The 24,104-nt window shown below is 41.8% G+C and overlaps 3 protein-coding genes across 4 annotated transcripts; 1 reads left to right on the plus strand and 2 right to left on the minus strand.

Moving 5' to 3' along the window:
* Positions 1-4,778: 4,778 nt before the first annotated feature.
* On the minus strand, positions 4,779-7,131 carry LOC133005104 (ADP-ribosylation factor-like protein 3). The gene is made up of 6 exons (XM_061074721.1): positions 7,066-7,131; positions 5,904-6,047; positions 5,682-5,798; positions 5,530-5,580; positions 5,221-5,406; positions 4,779-4,938 (listed from the first exon to the last, which is right to left on the minus strand). Exons 1-6 carry the CDS (start codon positions 7,129-7,131, stop codon positions 4,891-4,893), a joined length of 612 nt encoding a protein of 203 aa, XP_060930704.1. The 3' UTR covers positions 4,779-4,890.
* Positions 7,132-8,328: 1,197 nt separating this feature from the next.
* On the plus strand, positions 8,329-12,854 carry wbp1 (WW domain binding protein 1). Of its 2 annotated transcripts, XM_061067949.1 has the most exons (5): positions 8,329-8,562; positions 9,261-9,308; positions 9,721-9,823; positions 10,472-10,639; positions 11,541-12,854. In XM_061067949.1, the coding sequence occupies exons 1-5, from the start codon at positions 8,500-8,502 to the stop codon at positions 12,071-12,073; spliced, it is 915 nt and encodes a 304-aa protein (XP_060923932.1). In that variant the 5' UTR covers positions 8,329-8,499; the 3' UTR covers positions 12,074-12,854. The 2 variants fall into 2 exon arrangements, with proteins under 2 accessions (XP_060923932.1, XP_060923942.1); XM_061067959.1 differs by lacking the exon at positions 9,261-9,308.
* A 4,911-nt stretch (positions 12,855-17,765) lies between these two features.
* lman2la (lectin, mannose-binding 2-like a) lies at positions 17,766-23,248 on the minus strand. Its single transcript, XM_061073421.1, has 9 exons — positions 23,048-23,248; positions 22,597-22,715; positions 21,805-21,922; positions 21,629-21,711; positions 21,465-21,497; positions 21,038-21,199; positions 20,816-20,930; positions 20,007-20,132; positions 17,766-19,796 (listed from the first exon to the last, which is right to left on the minus strand). The coding sequence occupies exons 1-9, from the start codon at positions 23,172-23,174 to the stop codon at positions 19,654-19,656; spliced, it is 1,026 nt and encodes a 341-aa protein (XP_060929404.1). The 5' UTR covers positions 23,175-23,248; the 3' UTR covers positions 17,766-19,653.
* Positions 23,249-24,104: the final 856 nt, after the last annotated feature.

Below are 24,104 nucleotides of genomic sequence, written 5' to 3' on the forward strand. Positions count from 1 at the left end.
TAAGCCCCTGGATTGAGTCAAATGTAAAAATCCATGCATGTGTGAGGAGCTGTCAGCGCGTGCTGTAATGACAGATGGGGCTGGGTCTCTCTTTCAGCGAGAGGTGATAAAAAGTCAAATTATGAGTGCCGGGGAGGGACAAGGGAGTGTGGGGGGGGAGCAGAGACAGAGAAAAGAGAATTGGACCAGATCCGTCAAATGATAAGGGCTATCAGTCAATCTGGAAGCGCTTTGCACGGTGGAAAGTGCTATTTCCTCCCAGTGCAGTTCTGAGTCAAGGGTCGGTGAGGGGTCAAGAGTATGACCTCTGACCTCCGGCTGCTGGAGAGTGAGACAACACTCGGTCAGTTATTGATTAATGGTCTTCACAGTTTACTCATGCCATTATCTGTTGGACGTGATTGGTTTCCGATTGTAGTGATTGGCTGTACACAGAGATAAGACAAGGACTTGATTAGGCTATAAAAACTACTTTTGAGTTATAATTACAGTAATAATATACAAAAAGAATATACTTAATGTAATATACTACTTTAAATTATTCATCTACTGTATAGGAAGACAAGATTCCTTTCTTCTTTGTGTAGAAATGCCCAAAAAAATTTGAATAAGGGTCTTGAAAGCTTTATTCTTTTTCTTTAAACAGTAGAGAGTAACAGAAACATACTTGAAACACCTCACACACACTTAATAGCATTTTCAAAATATTTATTTTTCTTTGGTTCGTCAGACATGAAAAAGGTGGAAACTTGAAATGTTTCATATTGTGTGTTTTTCACAGGCCTGTAAAAATATATATCCAGAGACACTGTGTCTGTGACCTATTTTAACAAATGAAAAACAATAAGTTCTTCAAAATAAAAGTTTCAATTTTCCAGTTAAATCTTTTTCCACTGAGATGTTATTAATTTAATTCACAAGTTTGCAGTGTTCACTAGTTCTTATCACATACTTACACACAACAATGGCAAAAGCTGAGGTAAATTATGTAATAATTATATACCAGTAGAGTTTTTTGAATAAAAATAATAGTCTTAAACATGATAAACAAAATTCCGGATCCTAATATAGTTGGAATGTGCTCATAACAAGTGAAAACACTAATTCCACTCCTGGAAAGTCAGTGAAATGTTCTGTTAGCTTCCCACTGTGTCAGCACAGCACCGTCTCTCCCTCTCTGCTTTCTGTCTCAGGGACATCAAACGGAGCCTCGGACCCCCTCAGCAGGCCGACCCCTGTGCTGACCCCCTCCACGCTTTGAGACCCCCCCACTCCGAGGTGTGAACTCCTGTCCCTCAGCTGATAGAGTCCCCCCGATAAATTTTATAGTCCCCATCCCCTCCCTGTTTATGACTCTGCAGTTTGATTATAGCAAAGGGGGCTCGGAGAGGTAAGAGACTCCGAGAGGCACACACACACACAAACTCACAGTGACTCACACACAAACACACACATGCATCAAAGCAGCTATGAGAGGAATGTGGACATTTGTTGTTTGTTTTATCATCCAGTACCAGCACTTATCTGCTTAATCATAAAGGATTGGCCTGGGAACGAGGCAGGAGGGACGCTGTGCCGGCCAAACAAACGACCCCCCAACTCTGTAATAGAGGGACGAGCCAGATTCAGTGCAGTTACAGCAGCGTAATAGCTACATCGGAGTTTTATGTGAAGAGGAGTAGGAGAACAGAACAGAAAGATGCCGATGTGTCGGATGTGACTGTAATCTGAGTGAACTCTATATATGTTCCGTGGCATCACTGTTCAGACTGTACTTTGGTTTGCATGTAGGTATCTAACGTACCAAGGAAGATATAGATAAATGGTATAAACTATATTTTAATACTTCACAAAGTATCATTGTTTCCATTTAACACATGGTTGAGATTCAAAGCAGTTACTGATGTTTTTCCACTTTTGTTTAATCTGCCAATTATTTTCGTCTATAAATCGGCAGAAAATTGCAAAAATTAGGATTTCTTGCATGATCAGAGAAAGATATTAAATGTAAGATAGTTGATTGTATTTATTGCACACATCTGAATTTCAATTGTTATGTTTGCATTGGGATTTCTTTTGCCTTTTTTAATAAACCATGTGCTCTGCTTTGCTCCCAAAAACTAATTTTTGCACAAGTGGACAGTAAAGATTTTTATTCTCTGAACAAAAGATATTTGAATTTTAATGAAACAAAGGTGAGGTGATGAAATTCTCATATTAGTGGAGCTGGAATTAAATATTCCCCTGTGTTACAGGTGCATGATTTCCAGAACTGTTGTATGTTTAGTCTCTGCAACATTTTTACAATTTCTAGAACAGTTTTGAGTCGCCGTGATGTGTCAGATAGTGTGAAGACCTCAGTGCTTTCTTAAAGTTGGTTCTCAACTCATAACATTACGATTGAAGTGAAGATGCTGATTGTTTTTGTTGTTTTTCTGGCTCAGTTACATGTTACTTCCACCAAGGAGGTTTATGTATTTGCCCCTATGTGTTGGTTTCTTTTATTTGCTTGTTTGTCAATGGATTTCCACAAAACTTGGTGGAGGGCCGGCACATGGGCCAAGAACGAACCAATTACATGTTGTCAATGATCTGTACAAAGAGGTGGATACAGGAATTGTTTTCTCATTTTCTTTAATAATGCGAGAAAGCATATTTTTCTTTTGGCATTTTCACCAATTTCTCTGTGACTAATTCCTGGATCTCGATGAAAAAAATGACATATTTAGCAAACTGATATATATGATTGTGTGTTGAGAGAGGTATGTGTTCTACTGTGTGTCATTCTAGTGTAAATGTTTGTAGATGTACTTCATGTCCCTTAAATGTATTTTTCTTCGGAATAGACCAGAATATTTTTCATTGACATGTACAGTTAAAACAATAACGAATCCCACACCGCTGCTCTGTCACCGAAGCGACTGAACCGTAGTTACAATGTGTGTGAGATACACAACACTTTAATTAAGTCACAGGATCTCTCTCTCTCTCTCTCTCTCTTTCTCTCTCTCTCTCTCCACCCTTTTTCGCGCCCTCTCTCTGCCCCTGTGAGTCAATCAGGCTCTCTGCCCTTCGTTTCCCCTGTGTGGGAGGCCGCTGTGCAGGCCTGAGTAGCTGGGAAAGTCCCATGATTTATGGCCTTTTGCAGGCCTGATTGCCTTTCACCTCTCTGATGATAGAGCCAGAGGTAACGAGGAGTGGTCGCTCCAATCCACTCCTCTATATATGGCAGATCCAATTTCCATCATTTAGGATTTAAACGCACTTTGCAGCCTTCGCCATCTGATTCTCGTGCTACTGGGAGACACAATTGTAAAGATTTATCAGGATACTTCGATGTGTAATTGGGGATATATTTTTTTCACAGGTTGGGTGATTATCACGTGGATTAGATGTTAATGATTAGACAATCCACGGGGAGAGGGGAGGCCTTTTATTGTCTGTCTCACATGGTAGACTTTCATTTCTTCATTCATTAATTTTTCCTCTTTAGCTCCATGGAGCCTTGTAAAACTATCGGATGCATTTGCACAGGCAAATTGAAAGCTTTAACAGAAAAAACTCTCCCTTTTACCCCCGTCCGTTTAGAGCTTATCGTTTACCTCTTTGCCCCGATCAAGTGTCCCTTAGTGCTGTTTCAACATTATTCAAATGTCCCGTATGCATAAAAACACACTCCTGCATGAGACCAGAGCCCACACTGACAGCTGAACCATTATGAGGTCCACTCTGAGGCTTTCTGCACTTGTTTCAGCCTCTATCGGCGGATCAAGCAGCTCTGACATATTAAAATCAGCCAACCTTGCACACGGAGAGGGACACACATGTGCACACAGCAGCAGCAGCAGGGCAGTAACTCAAGGCCAAAGGAGAAGGTTTATTTTTATCATGGGCAAAGGCTCCAAATCATGTTAGTATGAAGGGGGCTATATAAATGCAAATCCTATTGGAGAGCTATTAGTCCTGGAAAAGGTTTGTATGTAAATTCCCTATAGGACCACTGCGGATCACTCGGCCAGTGCAGATTAGTGGGGTTTGTGGCAAATGTGCTGCAAAAGACAAAATAGAAAAATGGACGGAAACTGCAATTGGCTTGTGGTAAAGCGTTGTGAACAAGGTGAGAAGTTGAGTAATTGAATGGCCAAGGTGTTTCTTTGCAGTTTGGTGCGTGTGATGAGCGAGATGTGTTGAGGTGTGTTTTCTGCGTGCAGGTGCAGGTGTTCACTTTGGATACAGATTTTCTTTCAGCAGAACAGAGTGAGTTCAAAGAAGCACAGTGGCTTTTCTTTCTATTTGTTTCTTTTAATGTTTTATTCATGCATTGCTTGTTCCTTACAGAAGTCAAAATCCACAAAGTGTTAGACCTTTAAAACAAATTATGAGCAAACAAATGACAGTTGATTAATGTATTTGTAGATGGTTTATAATCCATTTGACATCTCTGTTGGCAGAAGAACATACATCGTTGAGTTCAGGAATATTCGGTGATTGTGAATGAACATATCACATATGGCACAGGAAGCCACATCACTGACGCGAAGCAGATAATGTTAATAATTGAGCATCAGGCAGTGAGAGACAAAGCCAGCACAAGACCGCCCTCTAGCTTCAAGTAGAGAGAATTACAGGCATGCAACTCCAAACTGTCTCCATACCTACAACATAAACAACACATAACACACAATGCATGCAGCGTCAGCAGTTTGAACAAAACATCCTTTATACAGTATTTACATTTGAAAGATGTGCATTGACAGCATCTACGGAATAGGATAAATGATAGTCATTAACAAAATGACACAATCTGTCAGCTTCTCGTCCTGATGTAAAAATATCTGCGTTATGTGTAAAGTGCAGCTGCAATTCTTCGTGGATCCTTTGCTTTTTCGATTACTTCTTCCGAAACTTTATATTTCTGCAAACCCAGTTCATCCCATCCTGGTAGAAAGAAATTAATATGAATTACAAACATGTCCATAAAAGTTGTTGCGGTTTGAACCTCCTCTTCTACTGCAATCTACTTTATATATGACTTCATGCACTGAAATACTGATAGGTGAGCCTGTCTTATAAGGCATTTGTCAATTTGAAGAAGTGTCACAGTGCAAATCTGAGTAAACTAGTCTGTTAAATGATGCTGTGTTTTCTCTAACTGATTGCGTAAACCTTAACAAGTCAGTGGATGTTGTGTATTTGCAGAGGGGGGTGCAGTGTCCTCACCTGAATTCCCTCAGCAGTGACTGCTGAGCAGGCCTGGACCTGCCACATGCGATCCCGGATCGTGTGCAGACTGAGACTCTCTGCCAGCTCCGAGGCCGCCGTGGCTGACATCAGATCCTGCTTGTTAGCAAAGATTAGCAGTGGCACGGCAGCAAGCATCTCCTCCTCCAGCAGCTCAGCCAGCTCCTGCATGACACACACGAGGAATCAGTGACATAATCAGCTGTCCAACATTTGGATTGCACCTGATATCCTCAGAAAATATTCAAAAAATAGACTGTAGTAAAGTAGAAGTAAATGAAATCTCACCAGGCTTGTCTCTTCAAACCTTTTCTTGTCCGAGCTGTCAATCACATAGATCTGCAGAAAGTACATTAACATATATAAAACATGATGAGGAGAGATATGTTTTGAATCAGGAGATTGTAACGAGCAGATCCAACAAATCAAACTGAACCCACCAGCACATCTGTGTTCTCAAAGTAGTTCCTCCAGTAAGGACGGATATTACGCTGACCTCCAATGTCCCAAACATTCAACTTGAAGCCAGCGGACTGAACACACTTTATATTGAAGCCCTGTTGAAAATGAATGTTGATGTTTTATCTCTTACTTGTAGCATGTCAATCAAAGCAGGATATGATTTGGACGTGTGAGATGCATCCGAGCGTGTGTTTTCATACTTGAGTTGGGGTGATGTGGCTGATATCTTCAGCTGCCAGCTGTTTCAGCAGAGTGGTCTTCCCAGCATTGTCGAGACCTAACAAGAGCAAGCGCACCTCCTGGTCTGGGGACTGTTTCAGCCGCCGTAGAATGGACAACAGGCCCTGCAGGTGGATCCCAGTACAAAGTGAGAGGTGATGAATTCAACAACAGGTTTCTAGATTACTATATTGTCACCATATTTGATTTTCAACAGAGTTTCGGCCTTATCTATATCAGGTAAAGGTTTGAATAAGCATCTGACTGACACCCGGCTCAGTCTGCACCCATCACCACAGATCAGTCTGTCTCTGGAAGAGGAACAATAGGGAGCGTGCCTAGCAGGAGGTTAACACCCACCCTACGCAAGAATCATCATGAGCATGAGGATTTAGCTGTTAGCCGCTTGCAGTGACAGACACATGCAGCAGGCCAAAGGCTCTCATTGGTCGGCCAAGATTAGGCAGGAGCACATCACTTGGCTCGTGTCCAGAAGGTAGTCAGGAAGGCTTTGGCTCAAGCTATTTATTTTAAGATGACAACTCTGCACCCTATCACCTCCAACATTTTTTTACTGGGTCCAAACTGGAATCAAATGGGATCAATGATCATGATAAATTATTTTCAATAGACTCCCTGTCAATAGAAGAATCCATGCATGACAGTAATGTTTCCAGCTTCTTCCAGTGCACATCCTCAAAAACAAACAACTCACTTGTTCTATTTATCTTGATTTTATAACATTATCATAAGTGGTTTATACATTTTGTATTCTTGTTTTATGCATCCTCTTCCTTGCCTCGTTTTCAAATAAATTTAAAAATGACTATATAGGCCTAAATAAATCGCTCACCGGCACTTAAAATGAATAAACCTGTTGCAATTGTACAATAAAAGACATTAAAGCGTTGATCATATGCAGAAATACCTATGGATATTTTAGCAATAACACATAGTATCATCATCCGCCTCAGTATGACCCATAGTTTACATTTCGGACACTTTAAAAAGCTAATCAAACCTAAATCCGTTTGTTATCCATCCTGACTGGACCATTCACTGTAATTCAGACTTGCCACCCAGTTCCCAGCATCACAGCAGCTATCTGTGTTTCATATTGTAATGTGAATCATCATAACTCACCATGTTTCCCTGGTTGCTGTTGCAGTCCTTGGTCAGTCTGAGTGGATTAACATCTTCCCTGACCATGTTTCTTTGGTGAGCAGCTGTCAAGTTCAGTTGCCAGGGAGACCTGTGACGTCAACGTAAACAACGTGTGAGCCGACCTGGTATGACACCGGGAGAGAACAGGAGGTCGAGAAATAATAGTATTATAGACGCATTTGTATGATTTTCTCAAAAAGATAGAAATTAGTTCTATGTTCTGTTTATGTAAACTACATTCAGAACTGCAAATTGCAATATTTAATAATACAGATTTCTTTAATTCAGTTATTTGATTAAATATCTTTAAAAAGGGACGAAAATAGTCAAACAAATTGTTGACATTTCCCACTGACAAGCAGTCTTTTTTTGAGAATGTATTTTTTCACCTGACCAACAGTCACATTTTCAATTTCCATAAAGAAAAGCATTAACTCTCTTGGCAGCTAAAACACTTACATGCAACGTTTTTGATTGATATAAATTCAATTTTTTATTATTGAAAATTGTTGTATTTTTTAAATATTTGCCAATTCTTTTTTGGTTGATCGTCTAATCGATTGATTCAATAGATTTTGCAGAGCTAATTAAAGGCTTAACTTAGTTTATTGTCTTGATTAATGTTTTTTTTTCCACTCCACCGCTTATTCTGTCAAGTATTAAATATTGATAAATCAACTTTATTAATTAAATAAAAGGTACACAACTGAAGATATGTCCCTATATCTGCTGGTGGTCACTAACATGACTGATGCTGGTACCTGCTGACATCCACCAGAAGTTGGTCACTTGTTTCGTGCACAAGACCTTTTAACCAACAAGGGGTATAGGAGTCCTATATTCTAAAATAAAATCAGATATTACCTACGTCAGTGTGATGAAAGAAACAAGTTGTTGATGAAGTGGAAAAATTACAAAATAATTATAATTAGATGCTTGTTCGAATGCATTTGACATTAACATCTGTTGATAAAAGCCACACTGGCCTATATTTGATGTGTTAGTCTACTTAGTATTTAATTGAGGTCATTACATTTTGAGTGTTGTAATAAATATGAGAACTGCTGCTCCGTGATCTTGAATGAATGAAATAAAGACGAATGGAATTATTTATTTTAAAGATAATTTTGTGCTTTAAGGTTTTGAAGAAGTACATTTTGAAGTGAAATCCTGTGTTTGTTGTGTCAGCCTCAGTAGTACGCTCGCACAGCGCCCCCTACCGGCCGGCCCCCGCCTCTGGTTCATGTTACTACCGGGGCTGTCGGTGTTTCTGGTTCCAGGAAACAACAAAAACATGTTCGAGCTCCGCGGAGTGAAGCGTCAAACCCGCAGCGGCCACCCGCATTGACCCGGTTTCGATTCCACCGACTGCTATATGATTCCCGTCGAGTTCAGGGCCGACAACCCAGAACGATGCCGCCGAAAGCACTGGGATCCCTTGTAGCTCTGCTTTGTACCGGGGCCTGTCTGGTGCAGGTGAGTCCGCTCTAGAGCACCCGGGGTCGGCGAGGCTGTTGCAGGCGAGGCCGCGGCTCCGGGCGGAGGCCTCGGTGTCGAGTCCTTTTGTTTCCCCCACAAAGGAAGCTGCGCGGCCCGCTTCTGTAGCACCCAGGGTGACGTCAGTCGGTTAAAGTTTTCATCTTTATTTCCACACTGGACTTGATGGGAAATTCAGGTTGTGAGTCGATAAACCCAGGTTTGTTTTATCGACACAATTCGAGAGTTTCAGCCGAGCCTGTGGAGATTAACATTAGCTCGGAGCTAGCTGGCAACCGGCACATTGACGTGTTTATTCCCAGGTGTTGATAGGGGGTCACCGGGCAGGGCAGCCAGGGACACTCGGTACATTTGGCTTTTCAAATAGAATAACTACTTTAACTTAAATCAAATAACAACATTAACTATAATGTTAAACAGTTGAGATAGATTGTTTTGTAGTTTAATTACACCTCCATCGTTTGACACTGTTCTTTTTAATACGAATTCCTTTCTAAATCTATTATCTTTCAAATATGTGATGATATTATCTTTGAAACATGTGATGATGAAATGCTGTTGGACTTGTTTGGCTCACTGAGGCGAGGTGTGTGTTGTTGTGTTTTTTTCCTGTCCCCTCAGTTGAACCTTGCAAAAGTAAATTAACATTGTTTTTATTACTATTAACCTAAATACAGGGTTTCACTACAGTGTCCAAGGGCCCTGACACCTCCCGGGCTGAAAATGTGTGTATATTGTCGTTGATCACTGTTTTATATGGATCTATATGTAAAGTTAATCTGTGTAGACGAATGTGTAATGGGTGAATGCATTTGACTGTGTTTTTTATAAGATAAAACGTAATGAACTGGTGAAATGTAAGGATCTAGTGTAGGGAGATACTGATGTAAACACATGCATATATTGTATCCTGCAGACAGGGATGAACAGGGCAAATATCCCATCTTATCTTATCTTATCTGGAATTAGCAAATACGAGAGCACACTGAAATGACACTGGAGTGACAATGACAGAGACTAAATAGATCCTAGGAATAGGTCAGTTTATCAGGAGCTTGCTATTCCTTCCCACGCTTGCTCCTGTAATTGAGTATTGACACAGACAGTGACTTTGTGCACCTCCTGTGTGTGTTAAAGGCAAAGGAGTTCTGTTCTGGGGTCAACAATGAAAAGTATCGCTGTGAGATGGGGTACTGCTGTGGAGAGACTGAATGCTGCACCTACTACTATGAGCTCTGGTGTAAGTACCAATGATTGTTTCTCTATTTTTAAACCAGCCTTTATCCTGGATAAATCCATGCCTCCATGTTGCCAGTTTATTTCTCATTTTGGAGATTTAAGTCTCAAGAATTGGTTTTGTCTGATGTGTTTTGTTTTACCGTCAAGTTAGTATCACTTTATGTGTTAGCTACTGTGTATTTAAAATGCCTCATCATGTACTTAACTATGTAAATATGTACTTTATATATTGTATAAAGTTAAATGCATAGATATGTTGCTTATACATTGTGCTAGCCCGGTGAGGAATCATACAAAAATAAGTGATCTACCTCAGATTTTTAAGTGTTAATCATTTTCTGCTCCTAAAGAAGATTATAAAACTACAACTTCACTCAGGAGGAAAAATCAGTCTATGAATTTAAAGGAAATGTTAATTTGACAGTTACCATGATAATTTACATTTTATCTTGGTATCATTTTTGGCCACACTGTCCAGCCCTCATTTTAACAATGATTATACTTAAAATAATAATTATCTTAAGACACCTGATAAGATCTAACTGCAGACCTAATGCCTCATCATTGAGTAACCATGTTTTCCTTGGTTATTCAGATCAATTATAATGAAATGACGATAACATCCCTTTGAATCTTTCCCTCATTCTAGGGTTCTGGTTGGTGTGGACCCTGATCATCATGCTGAGTTGCTGCTGCGCCTACCGACACCGGAGGGTCAAGATGCGTCTGCAGCAGGAGCAGCGTCAGCGTGAGATCAGCCTCATGGCCTACCAAGGAGCCTCCAGCTCATTCATCTCCCCTCCACCACTCAATCTAAGTGAGTTGTCCTCTTTGCTATGACACCGTGACACATTCCCTCCAGTGTTCAACGGCGATTTCACTTTTCTACAAATTTGCATTTTCGTGTTCTCTGTCATCTTGCAGTTTTATGCGTAGGCTGTTAGTTTATTGTTTGTTGTTAGGTTCCCATGCAATCAGAGGGAGGGGGAACACTCTGATAAAGAAAGAAAATAGATAATATTTCTTGACTTCCTCTAGTGCTTCCTTTGGGTCCCTCGTGTGCTGCTGGAGCTGCTGAGAGTTTCAGTTTCTCCCTTGACTCAAAGCAGGGCTGCAGTTTAATACCAAGGTCATCGCGTATAACTTTATTCCTCTACGTATCAGACGTGTATGGGTCAGATATTTGAACTTTGCTCCCTTTCCACCAACTGTCGATGTCCTATAAAACATCAGCATTACATGACTTTGACAGACAAGAGCTATTCAATATAGATTTGGAGCTGCTGATTTCTTTGATCATACTCGGCTGCACATTTTCCTTCATGTACTTTATATTCGGGATCACAGGGTTGATCAGAGTGTTGTCCGAATGTTGCTCGAGGGAAAGCAGACAGCGGAGATGCCGTGCCTAATGTCAGTGGTCACTCCAGACCTTCTTTGAAACGTGATATCGTGTCCACTAATATCACAAACATGACTGGAACAAGGTGTACACATGTCGGAGTCTCAGACTCACAGAAACCCTGGCTCTGCTCGCGGCTCAGACAGGATATCATGGGGAAAATAGTCAGACCTTTCCAAATATTTTTCAGGTATTTCCGGAATGTTTTCATTTTTATCTTCCTTGACCTCTAATTTTGCCTTTTACTCAATGCCTACAGATATTTGGTTTAATAGAAAAGACACAGCATAATAAGTGTTTATTTGCTTTCCTACAGGGTTTTGGAACGACTGCAAACTCCCGGACTATGAGGAGGTGGTAGGCCATCCCCCGACGCCGCCCCCCCCTTACTCTGAAAACCCCCCTGAGACCGTTCCAGCACTCCCTCCACAACTATGCCAGCCAGACGCTGCCGCAGTGCAACAACCCCCGACCCATGCAGAACCGAATTGCCAGGCCGCGAGCTCGTCGCCAGAACAGGAAGCTGCCTCGATGCCAGTCCAGGCCCAGCGTCAGGAGGAGGAGAACCAGGAGGCTTCTTCTCTGGTGGCCGCAGAGGAGGACGAGGAGCTCATCACTCGGCGTCGGCACGTGACCGGCGACTCTGGGATTGAGGTGTGCGTTTGCCGGCTAGACGTAGACGAGGGGTCAGGGCTGGAGGAGGAAAGTGACGAGGAGCACCGGATGTGCAAGGCCACCGGTGGGGACTGCTGCTCCGGGCGTCATCAGCAAACCTTCAGGCAGAAGGAGCACACCCCCGAGCTGCCCAGCCAGACCGCCAGCACCAGCACTGGAGACCACATGGTGTGATCCGCGGCATGAATAACCAGCCATTCAACTCGGCTTTCTGCTTCGCACACGGTGAAATGATAACGCTGTTGCCATCATCATCATCGCCAGAAACCCTGTCTGTGTTTTAATTCTTTGAACTAACACACAGGCATGAGGTTAAGATGATGATGACAACTAATCTTTACTGGCGCCTGATAACGAAAGATGAATAACACATTAAGTGGACAAAGATTAGGCTTCATTTTTTGCTTTGCTTTTTTCCGTAGTGGGTAAACCAGCGAACACTTGTTGATACACAATTTGGGTTTTTTTCTCCTTAGTGTTAAGTAAGAGATTGTCATTGGGCAGTGGGAAGGCAGCAATTGATTGTTACTGAAATCAGAATTGACTGTTTCCCTCGCTCCGCAATATCCTTGAGCACTGCCATCATGTTTCCGTTTCTTTGTCGTCACTCCCCTCGTTCAGAAAGTTCCCCGGCCCTCCTTCCATCTGACATTTGACCTTCTGATCGTCCTAGAGCATACCAACACGGTCAACATTTCTCCCCACGTCCTCACTACGACCAGAGGCAGAGGAGTCAAAAATAAACTTCTTGATAACTCAAGATAAAGCAGGATTAATTGTCAAGCGTCACGCATTTCTTTTTCCCCCGAAGGCGTATGATGCGTGAGAGTTTGTGTGTGTGTGTGTGTGTGTGTGTGTGTGCGCGCTGTGGCCAGCTGCATGGTGATGTCAGCGCTGAGGTCATAGCAACCACCGTCTGGTGCCCTCTGGGTCTGTGGGTGGGTTTGCATCTAGATTAGGGTGGAGGGGGGGGGGGGGGGGGACTTACCAGCAACAATTAGCAGAGGCAGCGACAGGAAGGAGCTGAGGTTTCATTTTGCGTTTTAAATGTCACATCTTTCCTTCGGCACATTTCTTTTCTCTTTTTGATATCCACATTTTGTTCACATTACCAGTTAGCATGACTTGACGTAAGGTGCGACCAGCTTTTTTGGGATTTACTGATTGTGTGCATGTGATTTCCCCTCTTTGGTATCTGACTGCATTTGAGTGATAGTAATTGACAAGAGGGTTATGTCACCAATTTTTTTTCTAAATAAAAAGCCTTGTGGTGGCTCTGGGATAGAGATGTGTATTTCTCAGTATATTGTTTGGATGTAAGGAGGAAGGATGTGCTTTTTATATATAACCGGCTGTGCTTCAGTAGATGCTACAGGGGTCGCTATTAATTGCAACAATGCTCCTGACGGGGGGGCCGCAACAGTGCGTACTCGTATGGGTGCTTTAGTGCAGCAGGGAAGGTTTTGGTGTTTGTCTGTAAAGTGCTGTAGCACCTGGTTGAAATATTTACTCGGCACTGAGGTGGATTAACAATTTAAGCACTGTTTTTTTATTTTTTGCATGAGTATCGATGTCTGTATTTGAGTTCATCAGCGTTTCTCTCGCCGCTATGCTACTGGCTTTGCTCATCTGTCAGTCAAATGGATTGTGGGCCACAGCGGCCACATGACCTCGCACCTAGATGTTGGGCAAAGAGATAGATCTAGTTTCATTGTGTTGTTGCTGCTGCCGTCTGAGTTGTGCTACGCTGTGCGTTTATCTAGTCAGCCGGAGCTGTTTGGGCTCGGTGGCCCCTGCAGCTCTTGGCAGTGTGAGGGATTTGCGGTGGTATTTTCCACTGGCAGCAGAAGGTGGATGCAGCTCCTATGTGCGGTTTGGTCAGCGATGACACAGCTGCAGAATCTATTGTGATCGACTGCACGCTGCTCGGCCTTGCTGTGTGCATTGTATGTGTTCATAGCATAGCAGTCGAGCTGGGTGTTGTCAGACAGTAAAAACAAACCGTTATTTGTTAGGAGATGTTTGAAAAAATCATTGTGCAAAATAAAAAGGAACTCATAAGTCCGAGAATGTTAAATTGAGAAATTTAATTTGGAACAACTTTTTGTTTGTCAGCTCTGAAACTGTGTGGGAAAATGGGCACAGTGTAAAGACTCAGGTCGGTCATTCTGCTTCATGCAAGCATGCTCACTAAGTACTGCTCCATTGTGCAGTATTTTATCATCTAGATTTATTAAGTGAAAGATGCCCTGAACAGTCTCCAGCATTCACATGAGTGAATTTGTCACTTAGCAGACTCCACATGCGGTTGACGACCTGTGGACGGAGTGTCGACATTTCATGCTTGTAAAATATATTTATTCAAACATAGAAATAGCTGATTGTACCATGACAAGGACACGTGAGGGAAATTCTTGGCCACTAAACAAGACTTGACTCTGGTTTCTGCACGTTAAAGTATGTAAAGTTTGCGAAACACATGAAGCTCTGTGGCCTCAGAAAGTGTTTCCTCATTCCTCCAACCAGCAGCAGCTCACAGCTCTGTCCTGGTTCTGCGTGTGTCTGTGTTCCACTATTCGAGCTGGAGAACTTCCTGTTGTGGGAGAACAATATAAAAGGGCCAGTGCACCAAATATCTGAATATAGAGTGAAACAAAATGAATGCAAAGCTGCCTAGAGCTTAGAATGAAAGATAATTTAGTTTCTTGCTGCATTAGGTTGAAGTCTGCAGTCCTTGTGTTGCGTAGTTGAGCAGGTGCATAAATACGAAGCCATGCTAACATGACAATGACCTTTTCAGAGGAGCTGTTACACTGTGAGCGTCCTTGCACACAGATTAGCTGAAGCAACATTAAATCCTTTTTTTGACCAACACACCTGAAGCTGCCTTGCTGCATCTCTAGAGAGCAAACGTCTTGATTATACGTAGAACTGCACAATAAAATCTAGCCTCTGTATGCAGTACTGATGTGCTACAGCCTTATTAGAGTAGACCTAGTTAGGTGGGGTTGTTCTGGATTTCTTTGGGATGGTAGTATTTGTTGTTTTTCCGAGCTTGATTGCTTTAGATCAGCGCAGTTTCTCTGTGACAACAGAGAATAACATCAAAGCTTGTTCTGAGAATGTGTGCTCGCTTTGTTGGGAGAGGATGTGGTTTATGAACATTTTAAAGCCGGAACTGTCACATGCTCAAGTAGAGTTGGACTTGCATTGATTTTTGAATCTGAGGGGTGGTTGTGTTGAATTTACAATATTGTGTCTTGTTTGTTGCGGCACTGATGGAATTTGTCAACACCAGATTGTTGAGTTTGCTCTCACTCTGTTTTTTGTTCCAAGGATCTGGTGGTGATTAGTTTGTGAAATTAACCGACTCTGAGGCATGAAGAAAATGAGAAAAAAATATTTTGATTTCCTCTGGTCTCTTTGTTATCCATCCTATCTGTGTTTTGCATTCTGAGGACAGATATTAACTCCGGCAAGAGAGTTCATGCTAAGGTTGAGTTTTGCTTATTTGTAAAGCTTTGTAGACATAATAACAGCAGAGGGGAGTGATAGTTCTTTTTTGCGAGTGTACTGGAGGTGCATAGTTTTCCCATTGCCAAACAACTACTATGCCTCCACGATTTTCCACGTGTTTACTGAGAACAAGGGCTATATACACACATGCATCCATGTCACTGAGCGGCTCATCTGCCCTGAGCTGCTCATCTTACGCCGCAGCTGCTGAGCTCCAGCGTCTGAACAGATATTTGAACATGGTCAGTGTTTGGATGTGGACGTCCTGTAAAATTGATGGCAGAGCTCATATTTACCAATAGCTGATTGTAAACGACTATATGTTTGTTTTATAGGCTCTAACTTTGCCTTTTTTGCTTTTGTGGTGCGTGATGCGACATCCCCCCCCGCTCAATGAGAACTATTCCTTCAGATGTAAGTACAGCATGTGTGGTGGTGCCGGAGAGTTTTTGCTTCGCTCCGGCGGCTCTCTGTGGACCGTGACTCCACCCTCCACCAGGCGCCGTCTTGGTAACAGAAAAAACAGCCGACGCTCCAGCGGTCGACAGAATAATTTACCAGTCGTTGCCATCTCCACGCTTGTTTTCCCCGTGTGTGTGTGTTGGCCTGACGACCATGTGTTTGGTTTCCCTCTCTCTCAGGGTCATCTTTAACCGAGCAGTGCTTGAGTTTGAAATTAACCCTTTTTTTTTTTCTTTTTTTTTACCCGTCAGTCATAAAGCCAAAGTGGTTGTTCCATTGGTTGTCCCCCGTCTTTATTTCTGCGTCATGCATCTCTGTAGTGTAACGTACTTTAATCAACTAGGCTATGCAAAATCATATACCTACTGTTATATGCTGCGCCCTCTGTCTCACTTTCTCCGTCGTGTATCTGTGGACACTAGTACAAGCAATATAACTCTCAGTACTTGTGTCCCTTCACTGTACTGTAATCTACTTCTGGTTGGTCTGTGTACATGTAATATAATATACCTGTAATGCTACTACAATGATGCGGTGCGTATGTATGCTTCAGTGTCGGCTGAGGGAGTTTGAGTTTAAAATCCATTCTTCATAATACTTTATTTCTTCTCCTCTGTTTGGCTTTTTCTTGCCTGCTTTCTCAATCCATTAGAACATTTTTCTCCTGACTCATGAATAAACCACATTATTAATTTGTATACGTGAAAGAAAAGTTGAACATATTGTTTTTTCGTTGGATAAATTCTTATTGATTATCTTTGGTCTGTTTGAAACGTTCCCATCCCTCAGTTCAGTGCATCGCAGTTTAAACAGCCTGCTTTTTTTTTTTCATCTTCATGAATTGTCATTGAATATTTAACTGTTGCCTTTTAATCCACAGATATAACGATACTGATCAGTTTCTACATTTTTATAGATTATGCATATGACAGACCTCGACATGAACCACAGTCCAATCACGTTAGACCAGCACATATTAGAATGATACAGGAATGACTTGTGGACCCCTGAACTCTGAATTTATAAAAGAATAAACTACACCCTCATGTTTCTGTCATGCAACAGGGAAACTTACTTTTTTCTAGATGATACCAAACAGATGCAGGTTCTGTTTTGTTTTGTTTTTATTACCAAAATGAGAAACACCCTGGTTTGAGAAGGAAGCAGGCATCTACAAACACATCAGACTCTTTCTACATTGTTTTCCTAATAACTTTAAACAAGCCAAAATGAGTAAAGTGGGAAAAAAAACAGAAAATAATGAAAGCACTGAATTACAGATGAAAAAAAAATGCTTTGGTTTTAGTAAAGAAGTCTGCTGTGTACTCTGGGTCATCATTTGTATTTTATTTTTTTAATAAAACAAACATTGGCACTCAGCTGACTTGACTCTTTGACATTTTTTCACCTAAAATCCTCATCATTCACCTCAATTAGCCTCTTACAGGATCCAGGGATTTTCTTTTAAGCATTCGTTAAGTTTTAACATAAAGAATCTCACTTATGTGCCCAGTATGAAATGGATCTTCAGCCTGTGAGAGTGCAAAGGGCTCCCCCACCAACACGTGGCAAAGCTGTGAAATAGATCCGGAGGACGGTCACATGGCTGAGTGAGAGGCACCTCAGGCGGTCACTCGACCATATTGACTGTATGACTGTTATGTCATTTGGAAAAGTATGACACAACCCAAACCCACTGGAAGTTATTTTTGATCATGAGGTCTCACTTTGTGAGAATATATATGAAAAGGGTGATTAACTCTTAAACTTCTTAGTTTGAGCTGCATTTAAATGAGGATTTCACTCTAAAAGACACAGAACTGTGGTTATATTAAGAACAACCTGCATGTTATAACAAAAAACACCGAAATACTCAGAGTAAAGGACGTAAGGCAAGGTCTGTTTGGTTTTTAATGGGGCAATGCAAATAGTTTTGGACAAAGCAACACAAAATGTTTCTAAAATAAAATGGATGCATGAGGCACAGTCTTCATGGAAACAACAAACGATAGAATAAAACTAGAATGGCACTCAATAGAGCGGATACCTCCACCCAGGCCCAACAGTCCCATTAGATTCAGTCAAGCTACACTATATTGTACACAATCATAAATATCAGTCCAATTAATATGCTGGATTCTTCTAATCTAGATTAATGAATTATTCCCTGGGAAATTTCAGAAATCGCAAAAACAAAAGCCACAACAAAAAAACACAGAAATATTCCTGGATCCACCCCTTTTCTAGATCTGCACAAAAATGTAACAGTTTCTTCCATAACCCATACCGCATCCTTCCACCATGTTTCGTAGAAATCTATTCAGTTGTTCTGAGTAATCTTGTTTACAAACAAACAAACAAAAAGAAAAATAGACAGGTCAAATGGATTTGATGGAGGTAAATATAATTAAGGTAGAGTGTCTTGTCAAAGTGGCTACAGGAGATGAGTGAGTCCTCCTACATTGCACAATCAAAAACAAAGCAGCACATAAAACATAATTGATGTTGACATGAGGCTTGGAATCATTTCCAGAACGTAAAGAAGAGCCAACAACCGCCGGCTCAGTCTTACAGTACAGTATATATATATATATATATATCTATCTATCAGAGGCAGCCTGTGGCCAAACCAGCGAGTTTGTTGGCTCCACTGCAGAAACATTCACTGTATGACGCACTTCACAGGAAAACAGGTGATGTTTATACATGCAACACAAAAAGCACAAACAAAAGGTCACTGCAGTGTTCAATGTGCAGAGACAGGAAGCATCTGTTGCAGGGTAAAAAGACAGCTTGTAAAAATGTATTATTTAATAACCTTCAATTCTCTCTTCAGTGCAAAGATACATTTCTAAAAATCACAGTTAGTGAAGTCTAAAATCGTATTTTAAATATATTTGGAAGAATTTACTGTAAACTGATCAGGACTTTGATCAAATCTGCTCATGTAAACTTATTAAATCAACAGAAATGAGCCCTGCTGAAATATAAATATAGTCTTTAAACAATATTGATATAAATTTAATTGGAGCTAAATATTTCCTAGACATACTCAAATCTTTATCAGCACATGCACCAATGAGGCAGAAGTCAAGTTTTCATAGGCTGCACACAAACACACAAAACGCTGAAGCTCAGTGTAAACAAGAGACAAGTGTGGCAGTGTGGACAATTCATAAAAAAATATTACCTCAGAATGTCATGCAAACTACAGCAACTACAGAGTCAGAATATACAGCTAATTATAGTTCATACATAGAGTTGAAATGATAGATGTGTCTTTACTTAGCAGGGAGCTGCAGTAAAGATGACATCAGTATTATTTGGTTGGCACATGAGGTCAAACAACAGATCTCCAGGTACTTATATTTATTCAGAATTCTCAAAGCCTTAAAACCAAAACGTGGTGAAGTAGAAATTGGTTTAAATTGTGTGTTTTTTCAATTTCCGTCAAAAGCAGGGAAAGGTAATGAAAAATAAATAAAATGCAGCCGCTCACAAAAGGTCATGTAATGTCCTGCGTGTAACAAATCCAGAGGACGGGGACGATAAGGCCAAGTGGGTGCGTGTCCTCCTGCTGCTTCATGACAATCTGTAGCAGAGCGGGAGAAGGGCTTTCTGTAGCAGGTGATACTCCATCTCCTGTCAGGACACAACAAGCTGCTGCGCTCTGCTGGCCGACAGTAGCGTCTCCCTTCAGTGCGGGTCGGGGTCCGAGGACCACCGGACAGTAGCACGTCACCTACTTTTTGTTTTTCCCCGTCTCTGCTCGCGCCTCAGTAGAACCGCTTGCGGCGGCTCTCATTCCAGTGGCCGTACACCACCAGGCCGATGACGATGAGGAAGATAAAGCCCAGCATGGAGAAGAGCACTGTGAAGAAAATGGCGACCCCACTCATCCTCTCTTCAACCAGTTCCACTGGAGGGGAGGGAACAGAGGGAGAAGGCAGGGAGAGATGGTGGTGACGGAGAACAGGAGAGAGAGACAACGGATTCAGTGTAATTCAACAATAGGTTTGTAAGCTTTTGTCATGAAGACCATGATGTTTTGTGTGTATGTGTATGTGTATGTGTATGTGTATGTGTGTGTGTGTGTGTGTGTGTGTGCGTGTGTGTGTGTGAGCCTTACATCTGAGCAGGTCCATGTTATCAACACTGGGTATGGTTATTTGGTCTTCCTCTTCCTCTTGCTCTTCCTTTTTACTCCTCAACACAGTCAGCTGGTAGAGTTTCAGGGAAATTATATCATGGTTGTCTGCGCACAGAGAGAGTAGCAGGAAATACGATTACATTTAGAGAAACAAGAAAAACGTCTCATGGCTTCAGAGGTTATTACACGTGACTCGTTTTCACTTCACATGTTCACAGAGGAACAATAAACTGAACTGTGCAAACATTCGCTAGGAACAATTATTCCTTGTGTGTCTCTGACTGAAGGGTTATTGTTAGTTACATGTAAAACATTTTATTTCAAATCAGCAGCTCCTTTTTCTACGGTGTTTTAAATGTCGACTAAGCTGATTTTGAAAGAAGGAAGAACAGAAACTATCAATGAGGCGTCAGAGGAAGGAAACGATTCATTGAGTTATTGAGAAGTATAACGTTCCCTATACACAATACCAATGCTGGTAAATATAGATCATAATAGTTCAGGACCAGAGCTTTCAATTCATATTTTTAAACAATATTAACACTGTTGAGTTAAAAACTATATTTTTCATATTGTCACTTTGATTCTCATTACATCTGCACAACAGCAGATTCATCAAATTCACACAAACATACTTAAACATTTCTGATAAATTGCTTACAAATAGTAATTTTTCCCTCATATCAAACACTAGTAATGTGTTTATCAGTCTGTTTACCTCATAGACGATGGTGTGTTTGAAGTGACTGTTACCAGAGAGCTGCATGCGATGTTGGAACGCTGTTTACCTGAGAGATCTCCGGTGACGGCGGTCGCTCCAAAGTAATAACCTTCTGGCAGCCGCACCCCGGGGATGTCCAGGCAGTCCCTCCACTCGTGCTGCCCGTCGATATCTATCATCACCTGAGGAACAGAGGCCGTCAGGAGGCAGGAGGGACTTGCAGAAGGTCAGAGTAAAAATATGCTGCTCCCCAAAAGCAGGTGTGAAGAGTTAAAAGTGTGTCTCTCACGGTCAGCCTGCGGCGCACGTATCTGATGAAGAGGAAGGTGTCGTGTTTGAGGTTGCGCACCATGGCGTTACAGCCCCCCAGCTCGGTGGGCCGCCCGTCCCGCTCGTGGTCGTAGCTGATGCTGCCGTTCCCCACCATGGCCAGAACGAAGGGGAAGATCCTCTTCAGGTCACAGAGGGAGAAAGGACAGAGACCATTAGCATTTGTTGTTACAGCAAACTGAGAGGTGATGGTGATTGGTTGCTCTAATTAAAGAATAAATAAACACAGCAAACATGCAGGGACAAAAACACAACAAAACACACACAGACATAGTTCAGTATTGTGTCAATGTTTTCATTTAGACACTAAAGAGTGAGGGTGAGTGAGTCTGTACAATGAGGGAAAAACACACTGATGAAAGCACATGTTCCAAAGACCTAGTTACCTGTGTGCGAGGACTGTATCTCTTCTTCTGTGCCTGTCTCCAAATGGTCGCACAAAAGAACACAAATAAAGCCCCTTTACACAAATCTGCAAAAGCACTTGTACATTAATCCTGATTTACTTTCACAGAACCGGTGATATCTCAGCAGCTCGACCGCGGCGTACCTCAAGGTGCTTCTCCTCGTTGGGGTACGTGTCCACAAACACACCCAGGCCGGTGAAGTTGTCCATATTTCCAAACACAGGACCTGGGAGACAATAGGAAGACAGAGTGTGAATAATATGTTAAAAGTAGTTTTCTTCTGAGACAGGGAGTGAGGTGGGGTAAGTAGAGCTTTCACCTTTCTGCGTGCGTTCCTTCGTGTACCAAATGGCCAGCCCGTCTCCATTCAGGTTCTTCTTTCCTTTCCCGTGGATCTTAAAGTGAACCTGCATCTCCCAGTCCTTCAGGTGGCAAGGCTAGAAATACAATGGTAAACTGTAAAATATCAAGCCTCAGCACATCTCTTTTTCACAAGAGTATGATAATGACATCTTAAATTTGATTTGGCAATGACTCCTAAGATATCCACAAAAAATCCCTATTGGTCAAGGCTTTAATTTAATTACACAAATGAAGATATGTCCCTAGCTAACATCAACTGGTGGTTGGCATTAATAAGTGTGGTAGAACATAGAAGGGATATTCTCAATCTTGTCATATGTTCTCAAATGGGACAGCGGTTATTTTAAAAAGGTATAAAAGGTAATGATGTCTGATCTACTGAAAGCACCACATGGCTTTCATAGCGCTGCCATACAAGCCAGTAGCCAGTCAGATTTCCCTTTGGCCTCAGCCTACCCTCAAGTTCTGCCTGTATCGTTGATCGTTGGTCAAAACCCTTGATATGCTAAGGTACACAGCTGACCCCAACATCCGCTAGGGGTCGCTAAAACGTGCTAAACTATCTACTGGTAGTGGTAAAAAGAATATTCCCCATCTTGTCCTTTATTCTAAAATTGTGACCAAATGACCAATGATTAAGTAAGAATGGATACTAAAACGTATCCTCAGTTTCATCCATGACCACAACACACACTCTGCAGTATAGTGTGTTAGTACCTGAACCGGTGGATGCTCAGTGTGTACTCACCATGCGGCCCCACACCGCCCCCTGTCTGCTCTGCATGTCAGGTGTGAGGCGCACCTGCTCGGTGGTTACCATGGCATCCCCCATCAGCTCCCAGTGGGAGGAGCCCAGGGATCCCACACCTGAGTGCGCACAAACACACACAAACACACACAATCATCACGACAGAAGCTGACACAGCACAATCAAAACTGCTTTGTCATGACTTGAAACATTACTGTCAGTAGAAGGAGAAACTGAAGCACAGTGCTCGGTGTATAAGTGGAAATAAAAGTAAAACGCCTCGTTTTATCTGAACGTCACAGCGATGAGGTCGATCAGAGGAATATTAACATTCAAATGTACACTAATGAGATGGAAGATTGTTGTAATTCCATCGCTAATCGAGTTGTTCTAGAACCATCTCTCCCCCCAGCCTGGGAACCGGCGGATGCTCTCCCAGCGGGTCGGGTACCTTGGTACGGCTTGGAGAGGGAATACTCCCGCTTCAGGAACTCCTCCATTTCGTGGTCATCGTCGGCAGAAGCCCGGCTGAGTGTCAGGGTGAGAAGAACCAGAGTCCAGAGCGAGAAACACGACATGTTGTTCCCTGCGGAGGAGAAGAGACCGAGAGACCGAGGCTCCCTGGGAGGATTCCTGATGCAGGCGGCGGCCATTGTACAGGGAACAGCTCCTCCCACTCCGCCGACAGCTTGGTTCTGATTGGCCAAGCGTGTTGCCTGGCTCGTCACCATTGGTTCTTTGGAAAGTCGATCACAAGGCTCGCGTTTCATTGGCTGTTTAGGTTGAAGCTGATTGGGAAAAATCAAGCAGTTTGATGAATTCAGTAGAATCTTATTAAATTCCCAACGCTAATCTGGTTATTCTTCATGACGTTAAAACAGAGAAGGCCTTGTTAATAATTAGTCATATATAACACGATTAGAATTTATAAAATCTTGTGTTTTGAATTATACTATGATCATCATTTTCTATTCTATTCCATTTATTTGATCAGATTGCAGCTTTTTTGTAAGTTTCTGAAACATCTATTCTCCACTCAGCCTTTTTTTCCAAATGAAGTTTCCGGTAACATTGCATTTTTTCTAACAGTTTCTTGGAAAAAGTATCCCGTGACCCTCGTGATCTCTTCTCTTTTGACTCTTGCTGCTGAAACATTTCCCCTTATCTTATCTTATCTTAACTTATCTTAACTTGTCTGATTGTGTCTTTATTTACACAATACATCACAAAAATCAAGGGCCTTTGGAATTAGTGTAATAGTAATGATCTTGAATCTAATTTGAATGTCCTTTAGGGATCCTGATCTTTTTATAACCACACATCTGTCCATGTTTTGAGTGTTTTTAAACATTCTGTTAACCTTTTACTTTCTAATTGAATAAGCCAAATAAAACTAAAAGTTGTGATGACAAGAAATAACAATTTAAATCACCAGATAATAGTATATTGTCTGGGATTTCTACATCATGAGTCACTACATAACTCTGGATCCTTTTCGTATCTGCAGC

Source organism: Limanda limanda, chromosome 1, assembly GCF_963576545.1.
Source record: "Limanda limanda chromosome 1, fLimLim1.1, whole genome shotgun sequence".
In the NCBI taxonomy this organism is placed as follows: domain Eukaryota; kingdom Metazoa; phylum Chordata; class Actinopteri; order Pleuronectiformes; family Pleuronectidae; genus Limanda; species Limanda limanda.

Bases quoted from the DNA above. Each gene is read 5' to 3' on its own strand.
- wbp1 (XM_061067949.1), top strand. From the start codon at position 8,500: ATGCCGCCGAAAGCACTGGGATCCCTTGTAGCTCTGCTTTGTACCGGG. The intron at 9,824-10,471 runs GTAAGTACCAAT...CCCTCATTCTAG, and splicing joins CTACTACTATGAGCTCTGGT to GGTTCTGGTTGGTGTGGACC. The intron at 10,640-11,540 runs GTGAGTTGTCCT...GCTTTCCTACAG, and splicing joins CCCTCCACCACTCAATCTAA to GGTTTTGGAACGACTGCAAA.
- LOC133005104 (XM_061074721.1), bottom strand. From the start codon at position 7,131: ATGGTCAGGGAAGATGTTAATCCACTCAGACTGACCAAGGACTGCAAC. The intron at 5,799-5,903 runs GTATGAAAACAC...CATTTTCAACAG, and splicing joins GCCACATCACCCCAACTCAA to GGCTTCAATATAAAGTGTGT. The intron at 4,939-5,220 runs GTGAGGACACTG...TCTTTCTACCAG, and splicing joins TCACTGCTGAGGGAATTCAG to GATGGGATGAACTGGGTTTG.
- lman2la (XM_061073421.1), bottom strand. From the start codon at position 23,174: ATGTCGTGTTTCTCGCTCTGGACTCTGGTTCTTCTCACCCTGACACTC. The intron at 22,716-23,047 runs GTACCCGACCCG...GTGCGCACTCAG, and splicing joins CCTCTCCAAGCCGTACCAAG to GTGTGGGATCCCTGGGCTCC. The intron at 20,931-21,037 runs GTGAGAGACACA...TCTGTTCCTCAG, and splicing joins ACGTGCGCCGCAGGCTGACC to GTGATGATAGATATCGACGG.